The 20258-nt window shown below is 42.3% G+C and overlaps 1 protein-coding gene across 2 annotated transcripts in view; it reads right to left on the bottom strand.

The window, feature by feature from the left end:
* CDK4 (cyclin dependent kinase 4) overlaps positions 1-20258 on the bottom strand; it is a 369431-nt gene that overhangs the window by 142545 nt on the left and 206628 nt on the right. For both annotated transcript variants that reach the window (XM_069230925.1, XM_069230926.1), the window contains exon 4: positions 1402-1569. In XM_069230925.1, coding sequence (XP_069087026.1) covers positions 1402-1569 — 168 coding nt within the window. The remainder of the gene's footprint in view (positions 1-1401; positions 1570-20258) is intronic.

Below are 20258 nucleotides of genomic sequence, written 5' to 3'. Positions count from 1 at the left end.
AACTTTGGTTATTATAAATTCAACTGCCTCATGCCACACTGCTGGAGTAGCCACCACTCTTAACAGGGCTCTGAAGGTAGGTCTGCCTGGGAGTCTCAGATTTTCCTCTACCAGGCTAGCACTACAGCATTGAGCATGACAAACCCCTCACCCCCTGTCCTTTCCATAGACATCTGGGGTCATGCAACTCCTCTTTCTAAGATCTCTGCTTACCCTTGGCCCACTGTCACGCTCCTCTTCTGTCTCTGCAATATCTGGCTTTGAAGAGCAGTAGATGCAGGTCACCCGCTCTCCTTTGTTCACCACTCTCCATGGGCTCTCCTGCAACTCGGCCAGCCACCTAAATGAGCTTAGCTGTCCACCAAACACATATTTGCAGATAGGCAATTCGCCTTAGGTGTAAGCATCTCTGGCTCTCACACTACCTTAGTCATATAATTCTGGATCAGTTTATACCAAAATCTATTCCAACAGAAACTATGGCACAGGTTTCCTAAGTTTTAGTGTTTTTTCCAACTGCAATGTCTGATGTTTCCAAATTCCAAAAACAGCCACTGAGTTACAGTAACGGTAAACTTGCTGCAGTCTTGGCCTCGAAGATCTCTCTTATCTTCCATGGCTTTAAAAACTTTCATTGCTGCTGTATCGAGGACTGAAAAGGATAATGTAAAATAAGATGGTGCAATGACTCTGGACATTGTTGGATTATTTGGAATGTCTTGTTAGAGGCAAGCCCCAAATTCACAGACATGTTTTTAAAAAATATGAGTATACTGTGGATAATTGTAAGCTCTGAGTGAATACTAGGATCAGTATCCCAAGATGTATTTTAATGATGCTCTTCAGAAACTTCTCCACATGCACGTTTCATCAGATAATAGTTAGCAAAATGTACATGAGGAAGAGGTAGGAAAGAGTAAATGTGAGGAAATCTGGAGAAGGTAACTCCTATTTCATCCATTGACACACATTCCGAATTTGGAATTTAGAATAGTGGAGTACATTACGGGTATTGGTATTTTCCAAGCGACATTACTGCCTGGGAAATTCCAGGAGCTATGGAATGAAAACGTAAGTGTCAGAATAATGGGACAAATTCTTGCGCTGTCTGATATCCCTTTTCGGTCAAGGACAGCCAAATAAAAGTCACCTCAAAAGTCTGAACAAAGAAATTCTTCAGCACTTAAAAAGTCAGTCTTTGAAGGCTGATGAGTCGTTTTGACAAGTCATCATTCCAGCCCTTGCTTAACTGGCAAAAGCAGCTAGAATTCCTAGCAGCAAAGCAAATCTAGGAGAGGCATGAGTGTGCAGTCGCTTGTAACAAGCAGGACAGACAGAGCTGACCATCTGCACACAGTTTCAGACCAAAAACGTTAACCATTGTGAACAAAGCTTACTTACCACCGGAGTGAGCGCCATCTGACAACTGTATATTCGTGCCAGCCCAAAGTCCGCCAGCTTCACTTGTCCGCTGCTGGTAACCAGGATATTCTCAGGCTTCAGATCGCGATGCACAATGCAGTTCGAGTGCAGGAAATCCAGACCACTAAGGAACTGCCTCATTAGATCCTGGACAATAAGAAATCAGATTCAGGTGGTTAGATAAATGCATTTGGAGGCTGGTGTAGGGGTTAGTACAGCACAGCACAGCTGTAAAACTATGTGGCATTTCTATGTTGACAGACATGAAGCATCACAAGCATATGTTCAATGTACGTAACGTTCGGCACATCTTACAAAAGATATCAGGATTTGTCAAAGGGCATATCATCAGGAGACAAAGCAAAGTAAAATACAAGGATCAGTGCAGTGAGAACAAATGTCACCTTGGGGAAGGATACGCTGCTTTTCTGATGGATACACCTACCTGTAGATGTAGGTAACCGACATCCGACCCCCGCACTGGTTACATGGTTTAAAGCCGGATTTCCTTGGCTGCGACATTGTAACCGTAGTTCGAAACTGTAGCTCCCTGTGAGCCTCTAAGAAAAACCGTTACTCGGAGGCACGGAAAAAAGGGAACTGACGTCTGCACGTCGACGAGGGCTTCTTATTGCCTAGATGACGTCATGCGGCGTCGCGTGGAGTCGGGCGATTGTGACGTCATCGTCGACGTGCAGAGCTAGAAGAAATTTCCGTCGAGGCTGGTGCGAGGGGGAGAATTCTTTAGGTGAGGAATCCACAGGTAGTTACTGTATCCACCAGAAAAAGCGTTACCGAAGGTAAGTAACTTATTCTTCACCTCCTACATCAGGGCTAAAATGTACTTCCACATGGAGCATGCCAATAAGGGAGGGCATTTAAAGCAGGTATCTGCATTGGACTGTTGTGCAGCGCTCAGGCATCTGCTGATTTGGAGAAAGTACATCTCTATGAAGTTATGTATTTCCACTGAATTATCATACTTTTAGACTGACACTCATAGCAGGAGAAAACTCAAAAGTACTAGATTAAACTGAAACTGGGTGACCTATATACAGCTGATCACAGGCACCCTAACAACTATGTGTCTGCAAAAAAGCTACGCTAAAGAAGTCTTAATCCGCATTAAACTGAATCAGACATCTTTTAAGCAGAGTTGTTTGAATGGTTGCTGTGTGAGGATCACCAACACGGACAACAGTTCAGCATCAAACCATTTTTGTTCTGCTGAATACATGTCTGGGACACAAGGTTGCTTGCCTAATAACCCTACTCTAGTTCTAGCTGCTTTGTCCCCCAACCCCAATGTGGGTGCTGAGCAGTAGCATCATGGTAAAGAATTAACATGGCAGAAGTCTAGCTGCCCTCATGGATTACAGGGAGCAAAGCGGGGCTATAAGTGATAAACAGTCAAAAATAAGTTTGACGTAAATCAAGTAATGAACATATATTTTCAAGGAATCTGCACACATCAGAATACAGGCTTAACTAAACGCGATATTCTGTCTTCTCCAAGTTGAGAATCAATGCATGCACTCTTACTGGAACCGTACCAGCAGACTACTTGTGGGTCTCAGGGGTTACCAACATTTACTAGCTGCCTTCACCACCAAAGCACTGTTTGAGTCTTAAGAGCCCAAAGCAGGCAAATCAGTTGGACCATAAAGAGTTGGCAGCCTCCTCACTGGGATGCACAAACCCATTCCTACACGCAGAAGGCAGTTTATTCAAAATTGTCTCTTGCTTTCTTATTGGTAGGAGTCTTCTCATCATGCTCCAGCTCCAGTCCCCCCCCCCCCCCCCAGCCCTCTCTGATTTCCAGGCAGACCATTACTGAAAGAGTTACTTAAGGCAAATTAAAACTTGCTACACCTCCCCCTAGAGCAGGGGTAAGATGAGGCTTCTGCATACGTATGGTGTTGCAGAGCAGCAGAAGTTCTTTAGGCATGAGGAAGGTTTCTTGAGCCAGAGACCAACCCAATGTTTACCTCTCACCTTGGCTGCCAAGCTCACCCCTCCAACCGTTCTGAGACTGCAGACCAAACCACTCTTTCTCCTAACCAGAGATGATAGGGCGCACCTCTGAAACACCTCTTCTGTTCTGCACAGACTCTGGATTTAACTCATGTGAGTCTACAGGAGGTGCACTACATGTGAGCACTTCAGGTTACTAAACCACGAGCCTAGGGTTTGATGTGTTGCCGCAGGAACAGAGAAAGGATTAAGGTGGCCAAAAATAAATGCATCCCCCTTAGGGCCAGGCAGTCAATGGACATATGCCATTTCCACTAAAATGCCAATATATGGCGCATTATATAAGATCAGAATAGAGGACTTTGGCGGATAACTGGAGGGTAAGCGTTTTTGCCGGTGCAGGTATATAGTTTCTCTTCAGTTTTTGGTTGCGCCATTCTTTTCACTCAGTGTCCTAAATGTTTTCAGCGTAAGCAAAGCACTCTCTCAGTCAAAAATGCAGAAAAATGCAACACAATGCACAGGAAGTCTGTGGTCAGAGAGACTCGGTTCAGATCTGCTGTATTTAAGAACTGTTGTATTTTTTTGGGGGTGAGACACTTTAGCAGTTTCCTGTTAGAGCATCCCTTGAAGGCGCTATTTAAAGATACAGCCTAGGTGGCATCGCAAGCCAAAAGAGGATCTTTTAGAACGGACATTGTGCATCCCAAATAATGTGGGGGAGTAAAGGATACAATAAGGAGGGGCACGCTGAGATGAAGGAGCAGAATTTGGGAGAAAGGTTGAAACGGGAAGAATTAGATAGCAGAAGTTAATGTGCAGGTAGATTGGAGGGTCCAGTTTGGGTCCTAGGTGAAATGGACTGACGAAAAGGAAAAATAAATAAATAGGTGAGGTCACATCCTGATAGAATTAAAGTGCTTAGAGCTTTCATATGCATTGCACTGCACACTGTAGTGCCCAACCCTTTTTTAACTGAAGTACTGCAAGGTGGCACTCTTGTGATCACTACTGCAGATAAATCCCTCCGCACAGATCAGCTTGAAACGCTTCTAGCTTCATATGCTGTGAAATCAACTAATCATTTGAGCCAGAAAACGTTTTACTTTGGAAGATTGTCCCTAGGTGGGCCTCCATGACCCCTCAGAGACCATCATAGCCCACAAATGCCCCAGTACTTTACCACCCTACTTAGAATATTCTTCCCATAATTCTGCAAGACATATATAGTAATCGTGGTATTGAATTTTACTTCTGCAATACGGCACTCCACTTTACCCGAAAAGTTGAAGGATTACATACGTTACAGAGCAAACATTAATAAAATAGGAGTAAACAAATCTTATAAAATGTTGTGTACTAAAAGGCCAAACTAGAGAAACTTGTGTTATAAATGTAAACATGCATGTTTGAAATGTGGTTGACATGGTGTCCACCACCTCAAGTTCTATGTGAAATAATAAATTTGAAAACATTTTGATGAATCATAACCATTTGTACTGACCAAAGAATTAACACTGATGAAGAAAACTAATGATTTGAAAAATAATGTTGACTGATTAAATACTGTACTAAAATGCTTTGAAATATAGCTGATATTAAGAGTCATAAAATACAAATTATAAGACATATGTTTAATGAAATTGTTTTATTCTCCATGTATTAACGTTAGTAAAAAGTATTAAGCATTAGTATTTTTCCACAGTACAGTGTTGAGACTTCATGGAAATTCTTTTTCAAAACTTTGTCTATTAGCTATCGCACTGAAAGTGCACACTCAAAATCTACTGCCTTTTTTACTCTGTTCTTTCTGTACTTCCGTGTGATAACTACTGTAAGTAGTAACAATGGGTAGAAAACAGCACAGAACATGACATTTCTACAATGCTAATATTTGGGGGAAACTGTTGTCCTGAGAAGAATGTTAACATGGGTCTATCTCGAGGAACAGTGGAGAAAGTTAAAATTGGAGAATTGAATTGATTGCTCATTTGTCACACCTCATAGTCTTTTTGAATAGGAGTCTAGCTAGCAACTTTTGGGACTTTAATTAAGCAAAGTTCAAAATGATGGGTGGAGTTAAGGTCAGATGTTCAGTTATGCTCAGTTCTACAGATAGCTTATATGTCTATGAGTCTAACAGTTCAGATACCCAGGCCCAACTCTACTGAACTGCTGCCCTTTTAATGTTTCTGATGCAGATTGCTGAAGACCTGCTGTCCTGTGCTCTGCTGACGAAGGCTCTGCTAACTGCTGTCTCAGGGAGAGGTATGACCAATGTACATTTGTTTTATTTGCAGGATTTAATTTAGAAATACAATCACATTTTGTTAGCACCATAGTTTCGATATTTTCCAAATTAATTTGTCTTATTTAATTTTGCATTTGCAAAAGACCAGCCCCAAACATGCATTTAAAAAAAAAAAAAAAAAAGGGATGTCCTAACCAATAATTGAATGTCTATTTTTTATTATGATTGATCCAACCACACAATTAATGAAATCTGTTGCTATTTCTCAAATAATTCTGTTATTCTATAGAATTATTTGTAGTGTTTAATGGTGATTGCTCGTCAGATTAAGATTCTTTAAACGTTTTGGACAGCTTGTGTTGTTTCTGTAGTGCTATCATCTGGTTTTGCGTATTATTTATGTGACTTTAGCATTAGTAGAAGGGCAATAAATATTTAACTTTATTAAACTGGTGTAGTGATTCATTGCCACATATGTTGTGGTTTGTATAAATTACTGACTCCTTATTGCATAATATTGTTGTTTATTTTTATTGTTCTTATTGTTTTATTTGATGATCTTATTACTCCTGTCGGAGTCAAAAGATTCAAGTCGACCTCTGAGGGTAGTAGATATCACTGCCCTGTTACGTGTCACCTAAGCCTAATATAGGAGGACACATGCCCAAACATGCAATTCAAATGGGACTTTCTAGCAGCAGTAGAATCATCGTTGCGAATAATCAACCAGTTTGATTTGTGCAAAAACATAAGACTCGCCTTGATTATGTTGCAGTATCCAACCTCACAGTGGTGTGCAGACTGAGTAGTATCAAACAAATGACTTACCACTGTTTATCCCACAAGACTTTCAATGAAAGAACACCCACATGGCATTGTTTTAAGAAAGTAAGTATTGATGGCCTAATGGCAGAAGCATAAATGTCATTCAGTGAAGCATTCACTACATAATATAAGAGCCCTTTTTTGTTCAGAATAAATGCATGGACGTCATTCCATGTTTTTCTGCAAAAGGAGGGCAATGCACTGTCAGAACAATGCATCTTGCAGTTGTTGCCTTGGACTATAATCTCCCCTGACAGACAGGGATTGCGCTACAAAAAAAAACAGTTGAGTAATTGAGTAGTTGGGTCTAGGGAGGGGAGGGAAAGAAAAAAGAAAAAAAAAAAAAAAAAAAAGCACTGTAGTTCAATAGTCTGATTTATGTGGAAACTAGAAACCACTTAGAGTTCTGTATTCTTATCTACGGATACCCGATAAGAGTTAATTCCCAAAGTGGTTTATGACACAACTTTATATAACGAGTACATTATCTAAAGGCCACATATGTTAAGTGATCACGTTACCATGAGCACTGGTTCAAATTAAGGCATCACAAAACTATTAAAAACATTAGAGAATGGTACATGAGATACAACTTGAAAATAAATGTTTCCATTTCACTGCCTCACACATTTGTGTTGTAGGCCTTCTAATTTGTTTTAATATTGTCAGACTTGCCTGGCAAATTAAGATCCAGACTTAAACTTTAGGAACCCTTTTGGGCAACTGACTCTTGTGCTCTTTGTGCCAGATTTGAATTTCTTGCAGGGAAACTAGGTGTTAAGGAGTGACAATCTGGCATCTGGGTGAAAATGTGGCAACTAATTAGAATGGAATGTCCTGGTACTCAAGCCCATTGTGGCATTACAAGAAATACTTATGTACGTGTTCCAGCATTTGTTGATTTCCAAGGATATGAAGGTTATTGAGAGGAAACCGAGGGAAAAGTCCTGCTCCAGCTGTCAGTATTTTGCATAGTCAAGGTCTGGGGTGAATGTAAATGGTTGTTAGGTTTCAGCATTCTGCGTTTAGCTGCACCCCAATAGATCTGTGTATGGTGTCCTCCACTGTGTACAGATGTATGCTGTCACCATATGATCTAACTCCTACTTTTTAGAAACGCTCTACATTCTTTTCAAGGTATCCACTCTGAATTTTTGTTCTTCTTGTATAACAAGTGCTATAAAGAAAATATGGTTGTGATGTGCTCAAAGCCAAAATTCTTTATGTCAACCTGGATAGTATGTATGACTATGTCAACCTGTTTGTTTAGACAAAACATCATAGTTGTATGGTATATCTGAACGTGAACCATCTGGCCTTGTTTTTGACATATGAAAGCATTAAATTCTAAGAAAATAATACATTAGACTTCCTAGTCTGAAATCCAATGATTTTGCACTCTACACCTAAGGGTGGCCCTCAATCCCTTGTAAGGCAGCTACCATTATTATAATGAGGACGAACCACTTGAGTAGTCTTGTTTTCGTGTTCTGATGTATCCACTACTTCAGCTCTTTTTAGGTCTGATGTAACCCAAGACCTTTCAGTTTTACTAAAATGATACGTATGCTATAGAGGCTGCGAGCCAGCTCTCCTCTTCCACAGGTTTACTGTTCTGCCATTCACATTTTTCTTTCACTCACCCCAGCACAGGTGAATAGGTCAGCCCACTTCAGATACTGGTAACGCAACTTCCTTTTCACAAGCAGCATATCCATGCACAAAATAGTGCCCTTCGGTGTGAGTAATTACTATGGCTATGTATGTATTTTGAAAACCAAGGCTTATGAAGGCTCAGCAGCTCTATAATAAAGTTTTGTTAAAACCATAACAAAACAAAATCACTGATAAAGCCAAAAACCCGGCAGCCAATACTAGACCAAAAGGCTTGCCCAATGCTTGTTCCAATAGGAGGCTTACAACGCCTATATCTTCTTAGTTCCCCGAAAATCATGCCAGTTGTTATTGGCTTGTAAGTCATTCCTGCAGTGGCCACATCAGTAATTAAGTGTGAGGTATTAGATGGCTCTCTGATGCCATCGTAATTAATAATTCCATAACTTCTTAATGTCCAAGATTGTGACGTCCAGTAAAAGTGAGCTTGATTATGCAATGGATTCTCATAGGTGAAGGTATGAACTATGTTAAGACAGCATTGAGCTATGCCCTTAGCAGATGTGCTATAAGTCTTTATTTTATTCAGCTTGACTGTGAACCCCCAATTGTATATCCATCTGATGAATTAGTTTATACCATGCTGGCTTTATTATAACAAGTTTCCATTTACCAGCAAGTCACCCAACTGCGGGTACACACATACTGATTTTCTGCTGCTGCCCCACCACTACAAACTTTTAACTGTACTTGGGGATGGCTTTATCCCAAAAGAAACCTTGAACTGGGAATGCTAAATACGCCACAAAGCTGAGATACTTTAGGTGCATGTGATGACTGGGAAGTCTAAATGGGTGTCGTCTTCCACCCGGTATTGCTAAGAAAGCCTTCCGTTCTAAACGTTACTTCCTGCATTATTGCCATCTTCAATTCCTGGACCTTGATTTACAGTCTGAATAACTACTACTAGCTTTAATGCCAAGCCCACTTTTTGGATTAGGAAGTACACTATAATGAAAGGTGTTTTTTCTTTAATAGCCCTTTGAATGGTAATTACTGTACCAAAACGTCCACGATGGACACAGTTGTCATTTCAAATGTTTTTAATTAGCACACTGCAGTAAAACCTTAGCAAGAGAGGGAACCTCTGGCAACTGTAACAAAAGGAAATTGTGGTTACTTCTACAACTCTCTCACATCTCGGCACTGAGACCTTCTATATATTAATACCACACCGGTCCCATCTACAGTTGTTTAAGACAACATAAAACTACAACAATGTTACAGATCTATTTAGTATATTTCAACAAAAGAACACAATTTATATTTCAGGAAGTATCAGAAGTCCTAATGTTAAAAGCCAGGTTAGTAGAGTATTGTATCCACACGGATAACCTTTGTCCTGGTCCCTCTTCCTTACTTATAAATTCCTAGTTAGAATTGCTTTTGCTCCCAATTAAATGCACCACTGCCATTCACTGGAGTCATTTCGGAACATATTTTGACTCTAGCATTACCTTAGCTCTACACATTGCAAGCACTCAACTCAACTGTAAAGAAATGGCTCCCTGTTGCAGTTAACCCCCACTTTTTGCCTGATACTGATGCTGACTTGACTGAGAAGTGTGCTGGGACCCTGCTAACCAGGCCCCAGCACCAGTGTTATTTCACCTAAAATGTACCATTGTCTCCACAATTGGCATAACCCTGGCACCAAGGTAAGTCCCTTGTAACTGGTACCCCTGGTACCAAGGGCCTTGATGCCAGGGAAGGTCTCTAGAGGCTGCAGCATGTCTTATGCCACCCTAGGGACCCCTCACTCAGCACAGACACACTGCTTGCCAGCTTGTGTGTGCTAGTGAGGAGAAAATGACTAAGTCGACATGGCACTCCCCCTCAGGGTGCCATGCCAAGCTCTCACTGCCTGTGGCATAGGTAAGTCACCCCTCTAGCAGGCCTTACAGCCCTAAGGCAGGGTGCACTATACCACAGGTGAGAGCATAGGTGCATGAGCACTATGCCCCTACAGTGTCTAAACAAAACCTTAGACATTGTAAGTGCAGGGTAGCCATAAGAATATATGGTCTGGGAGTCTGTCAAAAATGAACTCCACATCTCCATAATGGCTACACTGAATACTGGGAAGTTTGGTATCAAACTTCTCAGAATAATAAACCCACACTGATGCCAGTGTTGGATTTATTAAGAAATGCACACAGAGGGCATCTTAGAGATGCCCCTGTATTTTACCCAATTGTTCAGTGCAGGACTGACTGGTCTGTGCCAGCCTGCTGCTGAGAGACGAGTTTCTGACCCCATGCGGTGAGAGCCTTTGTGCTCTCTGAGGACAGAAACAAAGCCTGCTCTGGGTGGAGGTGCTTCACACCTCCCCCCCCCTGCAGGAACTGTAACACCTAGCAGTGAGCTTCAAAGGCTCAAGCTTCGTGTTACAATGCCCCAGGGCACTCCAGCTAGTGGAGATGCCTGCCCCCTGGACCCAGCCCCCACTTTTGGCGGCAAGTCCAGGAGAGATAATGAGAAAAACAAGAAGGAGTCACTGACCAGTCAGGACAGCCCCTAAGGCAACCTGAGCTGAAGTGACTCTGACTTTTAGGAATCCTCCATCTTGCAGATGGAGGATCCCCCCCAATAGGGATAGGAATGTGACTCAGGGCTAGAGCCATTGGCTACTGCCCTCCCTGACCTAAACACACCCCTAAATTCTGTATTTAGGGGCTCCCCAGAACCTAGGAACTCAGATTGCTGCAACCTAAAGAAGAAGAGGACTGCTGAGCTGAAAAACCCTGCAGAGAAGACAGAGACATCAACTGCTTTGGCCCCAGCCCTCCCGGCCTGTCTCCCCCCTTCGGAAGAAAACTGCTCGAGCGACGCATTCCCCAGGACCAGCGACCTCTGAATCCTCAGAGGACTGCCCTGCTCTAAAAGGACCAAGAAACTCCCGAGAACAGCGGCCCTGTTCAACAAAGACTGCAACCTTGTTTCCAGAGGAGCAACTTTAAAGACCCCTGCAATTCCCGCCAGAAGCGTGAGACTTGCAACACTGCACCTGGCGACCCCGACTCGACTGGTGAAGAACCAACGCTACAGGGAGGACCCCCAGGCGACTCCAAGACTGTGAGTAACCAAAGTTGTCCCCCCTGACCCCCCACAGCGACACCTGCAGAGGGAATCCCGAGGCTCCCCCTGACCGCGACTGTCTGATTCCCAGATCCCGACGCCCGGAAAAGACCCTGCACCCGCAGCCCCCAGGACCCGAAGGATCGGAACTCCAGTGCAGGAGTGACCCCCAGGAGGCCCTCTCCCTTGCCCAGGTGGTGGCTACCCCGAGGAGCCCCCCCCTTGCCTGCCTGCACCGCTGAAGAGACCCCTTGGTCTCCCATTGAATCCTATTACAAACCCGACGCTTGTTTGCACACTGCACCCGGCTGCCCCCGCGCTGCTGAGGGTGTACTTTCTGTGTGAACTTGTGTCCCCCCCGGTGCCCTACAAAACCCCCGTGGTCTACCCTCCGAAGACGCGGGTACTTACCTGCTGGCAGACTGGAACCGGGGCACCCCCTTCTCCATTGAAGCCTATGCGTTTTGGGCACCACTTTGAACTCTGCACCTGACCGGCCCTGAGCTGCTGGTGTGGTGACTTTGGGGTTGCTCTGAACCCCCAGCGGTGGGCTACCTTGGACCCCAATTTGAACCCCGTAGGTGGTTTACTTACCTGCAAAAACTAACATGAACTTACCTCCCCCAGGAACTGTGAAAATTGCACGGTGTCCACTTTTAAAATAGCTATATGTGTTTTATGTCAAAAGTATATATGCTATTGTGATTGTTCAAAGTTCCTAAAGTACTTACCTGCAATACCTTTCAAATGAGATATTACATGTAGAATTTGAACCTGTGGTTCTTAAAATAAACTAAGAAAAGATATTTTTCTATAACAAAAACCTATTGGCCTGGAATTGTCTCAGAGTGTGTGTTCCTCATTTATTGCCTGTGTGTATGTACAACAAATGCTTAACACTACTCCTTTGATAAGCCTACTGCTCGACCACACAACCACAAAATAGAGCATTAGTATTATCTCTTTTTGCCACTATCTTACCTCTAAGGGGAACCCTTGGACTCTGTGCATACTATTCCTTACTTTGAAATAGTGCATACAGAGCCAACTTCCTACATCAGTTAGCTTTGGACTCTATAGCCAACGGTCCAGAAAATCTTACTAACCATGTGACCAGGCCTTTACTAAATTTCCCCCTTGAAGCGTCCATCCACAACACTTTCCCTGTTCTTGCACTTACTGCGTACGTCTTTTCTGTTTATTAAATGTTGCTTTAAATCTGTGCAAGATTTTCTTCTCATCTTTATCTCTCAGTGGTGTTTAATACACATATCAAATAATCAGCTTTCTTGCAATCTTCACACCAACTACAAACCCTCTTTGAAAACCCTGCCCCATCTTGCCTTTTACCCATTATTAGAATGGAACTAAACTGACGTTAGTATTTTCTAAACTATGATTCCAAGGAAATTCCTCTAGTTCATTGGAAACTAATCAGATTCAATTATCAGTAACATTTCCTTGGCAAACCTTCCCTCATAAATACTTCTTTGAAACATTATGACTCAAGGTATTTACATGGTAAACAAACTGGGCTTCCAGCCCAGTCAAAATCAAATGCCACAGTGTTTACTTAAGCAGACGTCTTACATCAAAGGGATTAAAGCATTGCATATACCAATGGCACACCCTACATATTCTAACATGAGGGGACTTGCTGTAGATCTTTTACCACTGTAAAATCCGCTTGTCTGAGGCAGTTTGTTCCAATATTTGTGGGAATAGCTCAATCTTCACCCTCACTCGTTTGGTGATATGATGGCTACAGATATGGATGCTTACAAATTCCACAGGTAGGCACTGTTGTCTATGAAAAAATGTGATGTGTCCACGTTGTGTTTTGGCCCATTTCCTGTCGCGGGCGCTAGGCCTACCCACACAAGTGAGGTATCATTTTTATCGGAAGACTTGGGGGAACACAGAATAATAAAATAAGTGTTATTGCCCCTTGTCTTTCTCTACATTTTTTCCTTCCAAATATAAGACAGTGTGTAAAAAAGACATCTATTTGAGAAATGCCCTGTAATTCACATGCTTGTATGGTCACCCCGGAATTCAGAGATGTGCAAATAACCACTGCTTCTCAACACCTTATCTTGTGCCCTTTTCGGAAATACAAAGGTTTTCTTGATAGCTATTTTTCACTCTTTATATTTCAGCAAATGAATGGCTGTATACCCGGTACAGAATGAAAACGCACTTCAGGGTGCAGCTCATTTATTGGCTCTGGGTACCTAGGGTTCTTGATGAACCTACAAGCCCTTTATATCCCCGCAACCAGAAGAGTCCAGCAGACATAACGGTATATTGCTTTAAAAAATCTGACATCGCAGGAAAAAGTTACAGAGTAAAACGTAGAGAAAAATTTGTTTTTTTCTCCTCAATTTCAATATTTTTCTTTTTCAGTTGTTATTTTCTGTAGGAAACCCTTGTAGGATCTTCACAAATTACCCCTTGCTGAATTCAAAATGTTGTCTACTTTTCAGAAATGTTGCGGTTTCTGGGATCCAGCATTGGTTTCATGCCCATTTCTGTCACTGACTGGAAGGAGGCTGAAAGCACAAAGAACAATCGTAAAAATGGGGTATTTCCCAGTAAAATGCCAACATTGTGTTGAAAAATTGGGTTTTCTGATTCAAGTCTGCCTGTTCTTGAAAGCTGGTGATTTTAGCACCGCAAACCCTTTGTTGATGCCATTTTCAGGGGAAAATAAAACACAAGCCTTCTTCTGCAGCCCCTTTTTCCCATTTTTTTAAAAAAAACGAAATTTTCCCTGTATTTTGGCTAATTTCTTTGCCTCCTTCTGGGGAACCCACAAAGTCTGGGTACCTCTAGAATCCCTAGGATGTTGGGAAAAAAGGACCCAAATTTGGCGTGGGTAACTTATGTGAACAAAAAGTTATGAGGGCCTAAGCGCGAACTGCACCAAATAGCCAAAAAAGGCCCGGCACAGGAGGGGGAAAAGGCCTGGCAGCGAAGGGGTTAAAGAATCATTTAGAATTATGTTCTTGCAGTTGTCACAGTGAAACAATATGGCTCAACATGCCTCAATATATATACAGGATCCTGTTTAATGCACTGTACTTTTTTCTCTATCCTTTGTGTGCCTATATTAGCCAGTGCCTTAAAACCCTTCTTATATCGTTGCAGTACACTTTCTAGTAGTGGTAGGAATCTATTACCTCTTGGAAAAGGCTACAGAATAGATATCAAGATTCTTCCTTCTCTTCCTCAATGCGTATTCCATGTGTTTCAGCTGTTTTATCTGAGTAACGTCGCCATAGCCATACTGTCAGGTTCTAAAGGTATCCCTGGGTAATTCTGTACATTTAGTTAGGGGAAATTAGTATTAAAATGTTCCTTTTTTTCAATAACTTAATCTGTTACCTTATAAAAAGATTATTTTCTTCTTGGTATTTGCCTTGAACCTTACTGGGCACTAGGAGTCTCAGATGTGGATGTGGTTCATCAGCGTGGTTTATCTTACAGCTCTTTTTTGTCTCTTTCCATTTTATTATATTCTGTAGGTGACAGCAGTTCTTCCTCAAAATGATTGTTTTTCCGAAGCAAATTTTCATGTTTTTCCAAGTTGTTTTTTCTGCTTTCACTTTAGTAACCTTTTCGACTTCAGCATAAGATGCCTTTCGGTTTCAAATTTGTATGCTCCTTATTCCCCTTCCCATGCAGGCTTATCATATTTAAAATTCAATTCTGGTTTTGAGAATTGCGATAGCAGTGTATTTGTCTTTTTCCCCGGAACGGCGCTTATTTTATAAAGATATATAAACCTTTTCTTTCCACTCATCATGTGTTTTGAGGCTAAGTTGTTCCACTGCAGAGATTGGTCAGATAGAGGATCTGCAGTTTTTAGTGTTTTAATCATTCATACATTGTACTTCAGTACATCTATTCTCAGAAAAGGTACCCTCTACTACTCAATCAGAGCACTCTATTCTAGAATCAAAACCAATATCTTACAGAGTGGGGAGGATACACGATATCAGAGTGCATTTAACATCAAAATGTTGATTTTCTTTGCTCATAAGAAAAGCAAATGTATGTTAGTCAACTCTGCTGGCTTAGAACTACGTAGATGCTGAAATAAATTAAGTAAAATTACTGTACAAGTCAACAAACTACCTAACTACGTATGTGATGTGTGGAGTCTCATATACACACCATGCATGTGTGCTGACATCAGTTGCTTCCAAGGCTGTTTCGTGCCCACAAACGCAGAGCCCAATAACAGATTCGCCTGGACCTTTTTAGGTGAAAATGATTCCAGATCACAAAACGGGGAGGATAAAAGGGATGCTGAGGAGTCTGTAGTTAGCTACAGTACCGACCAAAAGGAAAATGTCACTTACCCAGTGTACATCTGTTCGTGGCATTAGTCGCTGCAGATTCACATGCTGTGCATAGTCCGCCGTCTGGTGTTGGGTCGGAGTGTTACAAGTTGTTTTTCTTCGAAGAAGTCTTCGAGTCACGAGACCGAGGGACTCCTCCCACTTTGGTTCCATTGCGCATGGGCGTCGACTCCATCTTAGATTGTTTTCCCCGCAGAGGGTGAGGTAGGAGTTGTGTATACTAATAGTGCCCATGCAATGGAATAAATACGTATGTACAAAATGAAGGTTTAATGTAATATATTTACAAATGTTCAAGATCTACTTCTAAACGGCTACAGGCTCCCGGGGAGGAGGGTGGGCGCATGTGAATCTGCAGCGACTAATGCCACGAACAGATGTACACTGGGTAAGTGACATTTTCCGTTCGGTGGCATGTGTAGCTGCAGATACACATGCTGTGCATAGACTAGTAAGCAGTTATCTCCCCAAAAGCGGTGGTTCAGCCTGTAGGAGTGGAAGTAGTTTGAAATAAAGTTCTTAGTACGGCTTGACCTACTGTGGCTTGTTGTGCAGATAACACATCTACACAGTAGTGTTTAGTAAATGCATGAGGCGTAGACCATGTTGCTGCCTTACATATTTCGGTCATTGGAATATTTCCGAGAAAGGGCATAGTAGCACCTTTCTTTCTGGTTGGGTGTGCCTTTGGTGTAATAGGCAGTTCTCTTTTTGTTTTAAGATAGCAGGTTTGGATACACTTCACTATCCATCTGGCGATACCTTGTTTTGAAATTGGATTTCCTGTATGAGGTTTTTGAAAGGCAATAAACAGTTGTTTTGTCTTCCTAGTTTCTTTTGTCCTGTCAATGTAGTACATTAGCGCTCTTTTGATGTTTAATGTATGTAGTGCTCTTTCAGCTATTGAATCTGGCTGTGGGAAGAACACTGGTAATTCCACTGTTTGGTTTAAGTGGAATGGTGAGATAACCTTTGGTAAGAATTTTGGATTTGTTCTTAGAACGACCTTATGTTTGTGTATTTGAATAAATGGTTCTTGTATGGTAAACGCCTGTATTTCACTTACTCTTCTTAGAGATGTGATGGCAATAAGAAATGCAACTTTCCACGTTAAGTATTGCATTTCACAAGAATGCAGGGGTTCGAAAGGTGGACCCATGAGCCTTGTTAAGACAATGTTGAGGTTCCATGAAGGAACAGGTGGTGTCCTTGGTGGTATAATTCTCTTTAGGCCCTCCATAAACGCTTTAATGACAGGTATTCTAAATAGGGAAGTTGAATGAGTAATCTGCAGGTAAGCAGATATTGCTGCGAGATGTATTTTTATGGAAGAGAAAGCTAGATTCGATTTTTGTAAATGTAGTAAATATCCTACTACATCTTTTGGAGATGCATGCAATGGTTGGACTTGATTATTATGGCAGTAACAAACGAATCTTTTCCATTTACTTGCATAGCAGTGTCTAGTGGATGGTCTTCTAGCTTGTTTTATGACCTCCATACACTCTTGTGTAAGGTTTAAGTGTCCAAATTCTAGGATTTCAGGAGCCAAATTGCTAGATTCAGCGATGCTGGGTTTGGATGCCTGATCTGTTGTTTGTGTTGTGTTAACAGATCTGGCCTGTTGGGTAGTTTGACATGAGGTACTACTGACAGGTCTAGTAGTGTGGTATACCAAGGTTGTCTTGCCCATGTTGGTGCTATTAGTATGAGTTTGTTTTGACTCAATCTGTTTACTAGATATGGAAGGCGAGGGAGAGGGGGAAAAGCGTACGCAAATATCCCTGACCAATTCATCCATAGAGCATTGCCTTGAGATTCGCGGTGTGGGTACCTGGATGCGAAGTTTTCGCATTTTGCATTTTCTTTTGTTGCAAATAGATCTATTTGAGGTGTTCCCCAAATTTGGAAGTAAGTGTTCAGGATTTGGGGGTGAATTTCCCATTCGTGGACCTGTTGGTGATCCAGAGAGAGATTGTCTGCTAGCTGGTTCTGGATCCCTGGAATAAACTGTGCTATTAGGCGAATGTGGTTGTGAATTGCCCAATGCCATACTTTTTGTGTTAGGAGACACAACTGTGTCGAGTGTGTTCCCCCCTGTTTGTTTAAATAATACATTGTCGTCATGTTGTCTGTTTTGACAAGAATGTATTTGTGGGTTATCATTGGTTGGAATGCTTTCAACGCTAGAAATACTGCTAACAATTCTAGGTGATTTATATGAAACTTTTTGATGTACGTCCCATTGTCCTTGTATGCTGTGTTGATTGAGGTGTGCTCCCCACCCTGTCATGGAAGCATCTGTTGTTATTACGTGTTGTGGCACTGGGTCTTGGAAAGGCCGCCCTTTGTTTAAATTTGTACTGTTCCACCATAGAAGCGAGATGTATGTTTGGCGGTCTATCAACACCAGATCTAGAAGTTGACCCTGTGCATGTGACCATTGTGATGCTAGGCACTGTTGTAAGGGCCGCATGTGCAATCTTGCGTTTGGGACAATGGCTATGCATGAGGACATCATGCCTAGGAGTTTTAATACCATCTTTGCGTGTATCTTTTGTGTTGGATACATAGCTTGTATCACCTTGTGAAAATTTTGAACCCTTTGTGGACTTGAAGTGGCTATCCCCTTTGTTGTGTTGATTGTCGCTCCTAAGTATTGCTGTGTTTGACGAGGCAAAAGGTGTGACTTTGCATAGTTGATGGAGAAACCTAGTTTGTAAAGGGTTTGTATAACATAATCTGTGTGGTGTGAACACTTTGATAGCGAGTTGGTTTTGATTAACCAATCGTCTAGGTACGGAAACACGTGTATTTGCTGCCTCCTGATATGTGCAGCTACTACTGCTAGACATTTTGTAAAGACTCTTGGAGCTGTTGTTATTCCGAATGGCAACACTTTGAATTGGTAATGTATTCCTTTGAATACGAACCTTAGGTATTTCCTGTGCAAGGGATGTATCGGTATATGGAAATACGCGTCTTTTAGATCTAACGTTGTCATGTAGTCTTGCTGTTTCAGTAGTGGTATTACGTCTTGTAACGTGACCATGTGAAAGTGGTCTGATTTGATGTAGGTGTTTAGTGTTCTGAGATCTAATATTGGTCTCAGAGTTTTGTCCTTTTTTGGTATTAGAAAGTACAGTGAGTAAACTCCTGTGTTCTTTTGTGTTTTTGGTACTAATTCTATTGCGTCTTTTTGCAGTAATGCTTGAACTTCTAGTCCTAGAAGGTCTATATGCTGTTTTGACATATTGTGTGATTTCGGTGGGACATTTGGAGGGAGTTGGAGAAAGTCTATGCAATAACCATGTTGGATAATTGCTAAGACCCAAGTGTCTGTTGTTATTTCTTCCCATGATTTGTGGAACTGGCTTAGTCTTCCCCCCACTGGTGTTGTGTGAAGGGGTTGTGTGACCTGTGAGTCACTATTTATTTGGAGGGGTTTTTGGACCTTGAAACTTTCCCCGGTTTCTTGGGAATTGGCCCCCTCTGTATTGGCCCCGAAAGCCACCCCTTTGATATTGTTCCTGGTAGGGAGGTGGTCTTGATTGTGAGGTGCTGGCTTCTGTGGCTTGACCTCGAAACCCTCCTCTGAAAGTAGTTTTGCGAAATGTGCCAAATGTGCCTCTGCCCTGCGGGGAATAGAGTGCGCCCATGGCTTTAGCTGTGTCAGTGTCCTTTTTTAATTTTTCAATTGCAGTGTCCACTTCTGGGCCAAACAATTGCTGTTCATTGAACGGCATATTGAGCACTGCCTGTTGTATCTCAGGTTTGAAGCCGGATGTGCGCAACCATGCGTGCCTCCTTATTGTTACAGCAGTATTTATTGTTCTTGCAGCTGTATCTGCTGCATCCATAGAAGAACGGATTTGGTTGTTGGATATATTCTGTCCCTCTTCAACCACTTGTTTTGCCCGTTGCTGGAATTCTTTGGGGAGGTGCTCGATGACATGCTGCATCTCGTCCCAATGGGATCTGTCATATTGCGCTAGGAGTGCCTGCGAGTTGGCGATGCGCCATTGATTTGCAGCTTGTGCTGCAACCCTTTTCCCCGCTGCATCAAACTTGCGGCTCTCCTTGTCAGGAGGTGGTGCGTCGCCTGATGTGTGCGAGTTGGCTCTTTTACGAGCTGCTCCTACGACAACTGAATCTGGTGTCAGTTGTGATGTAATAAAAGCAGGGTCTGTGGGCGGTGCCTTGTATTTCTTCTCCACCCTTGGAGTTATTGCTCTGCTTTTAACTGGCTCCTTAAAAATTTGTTTAGCGTGCCTTAGCATTCCTGGGAGCATAGGAAGGCTTTGATAATTGCTATGGGTGGAGGACAGGGTGTTAAAGAGGAAGTCATCCTCGATAGGCTCTGAATGTAGCGATACATTATGAAACTCTGCTGCCCTAGCTACCACCTCTGCATATGCTGTACTGTCCTCAGGTGGTGAGGGCTTAGTGGGGTACGACTCAGGGCTATTGTCCGATACTGGAGCGTCATAGAGATCCCATGCGTCCTGATCATCTTGGCTCATGGTGGTATGTGCTGGTGATTGTGGCGGAGTCTGTGCCGGCGATATATGAGTTGCCGGTGGTGGAGTTGCTTTTTTTTTTACCACTTTTGCTCGAGGTGTCTTTTCTTGTTGTTGGAAATCTAGTTTCCTTTTTCTTCTGATTGG

The sequence above is a fragment of the Pleurodeles waltl genome, chromosome 4_2, assembly GCF_031143425.1.
Source record: "Pleurodeles waltl isolate 20211129_DDA chromosome 4_2, aPleWal1.hap1.20221129, whole genome shotgun sequence".
In the NCBI taxonomy this organism is placed as follows: domain Eukaryota; kingdom Metazoa; phylum Chordata; class Amphibia; order Caudata; family Salamandridae; genus Pleurodeles; species Pleurodeles waltl.
Note: the sequence above shows the minus strand (reverse complement) of the source record. Positions and strands in the feature narration are given on the sequence as shown.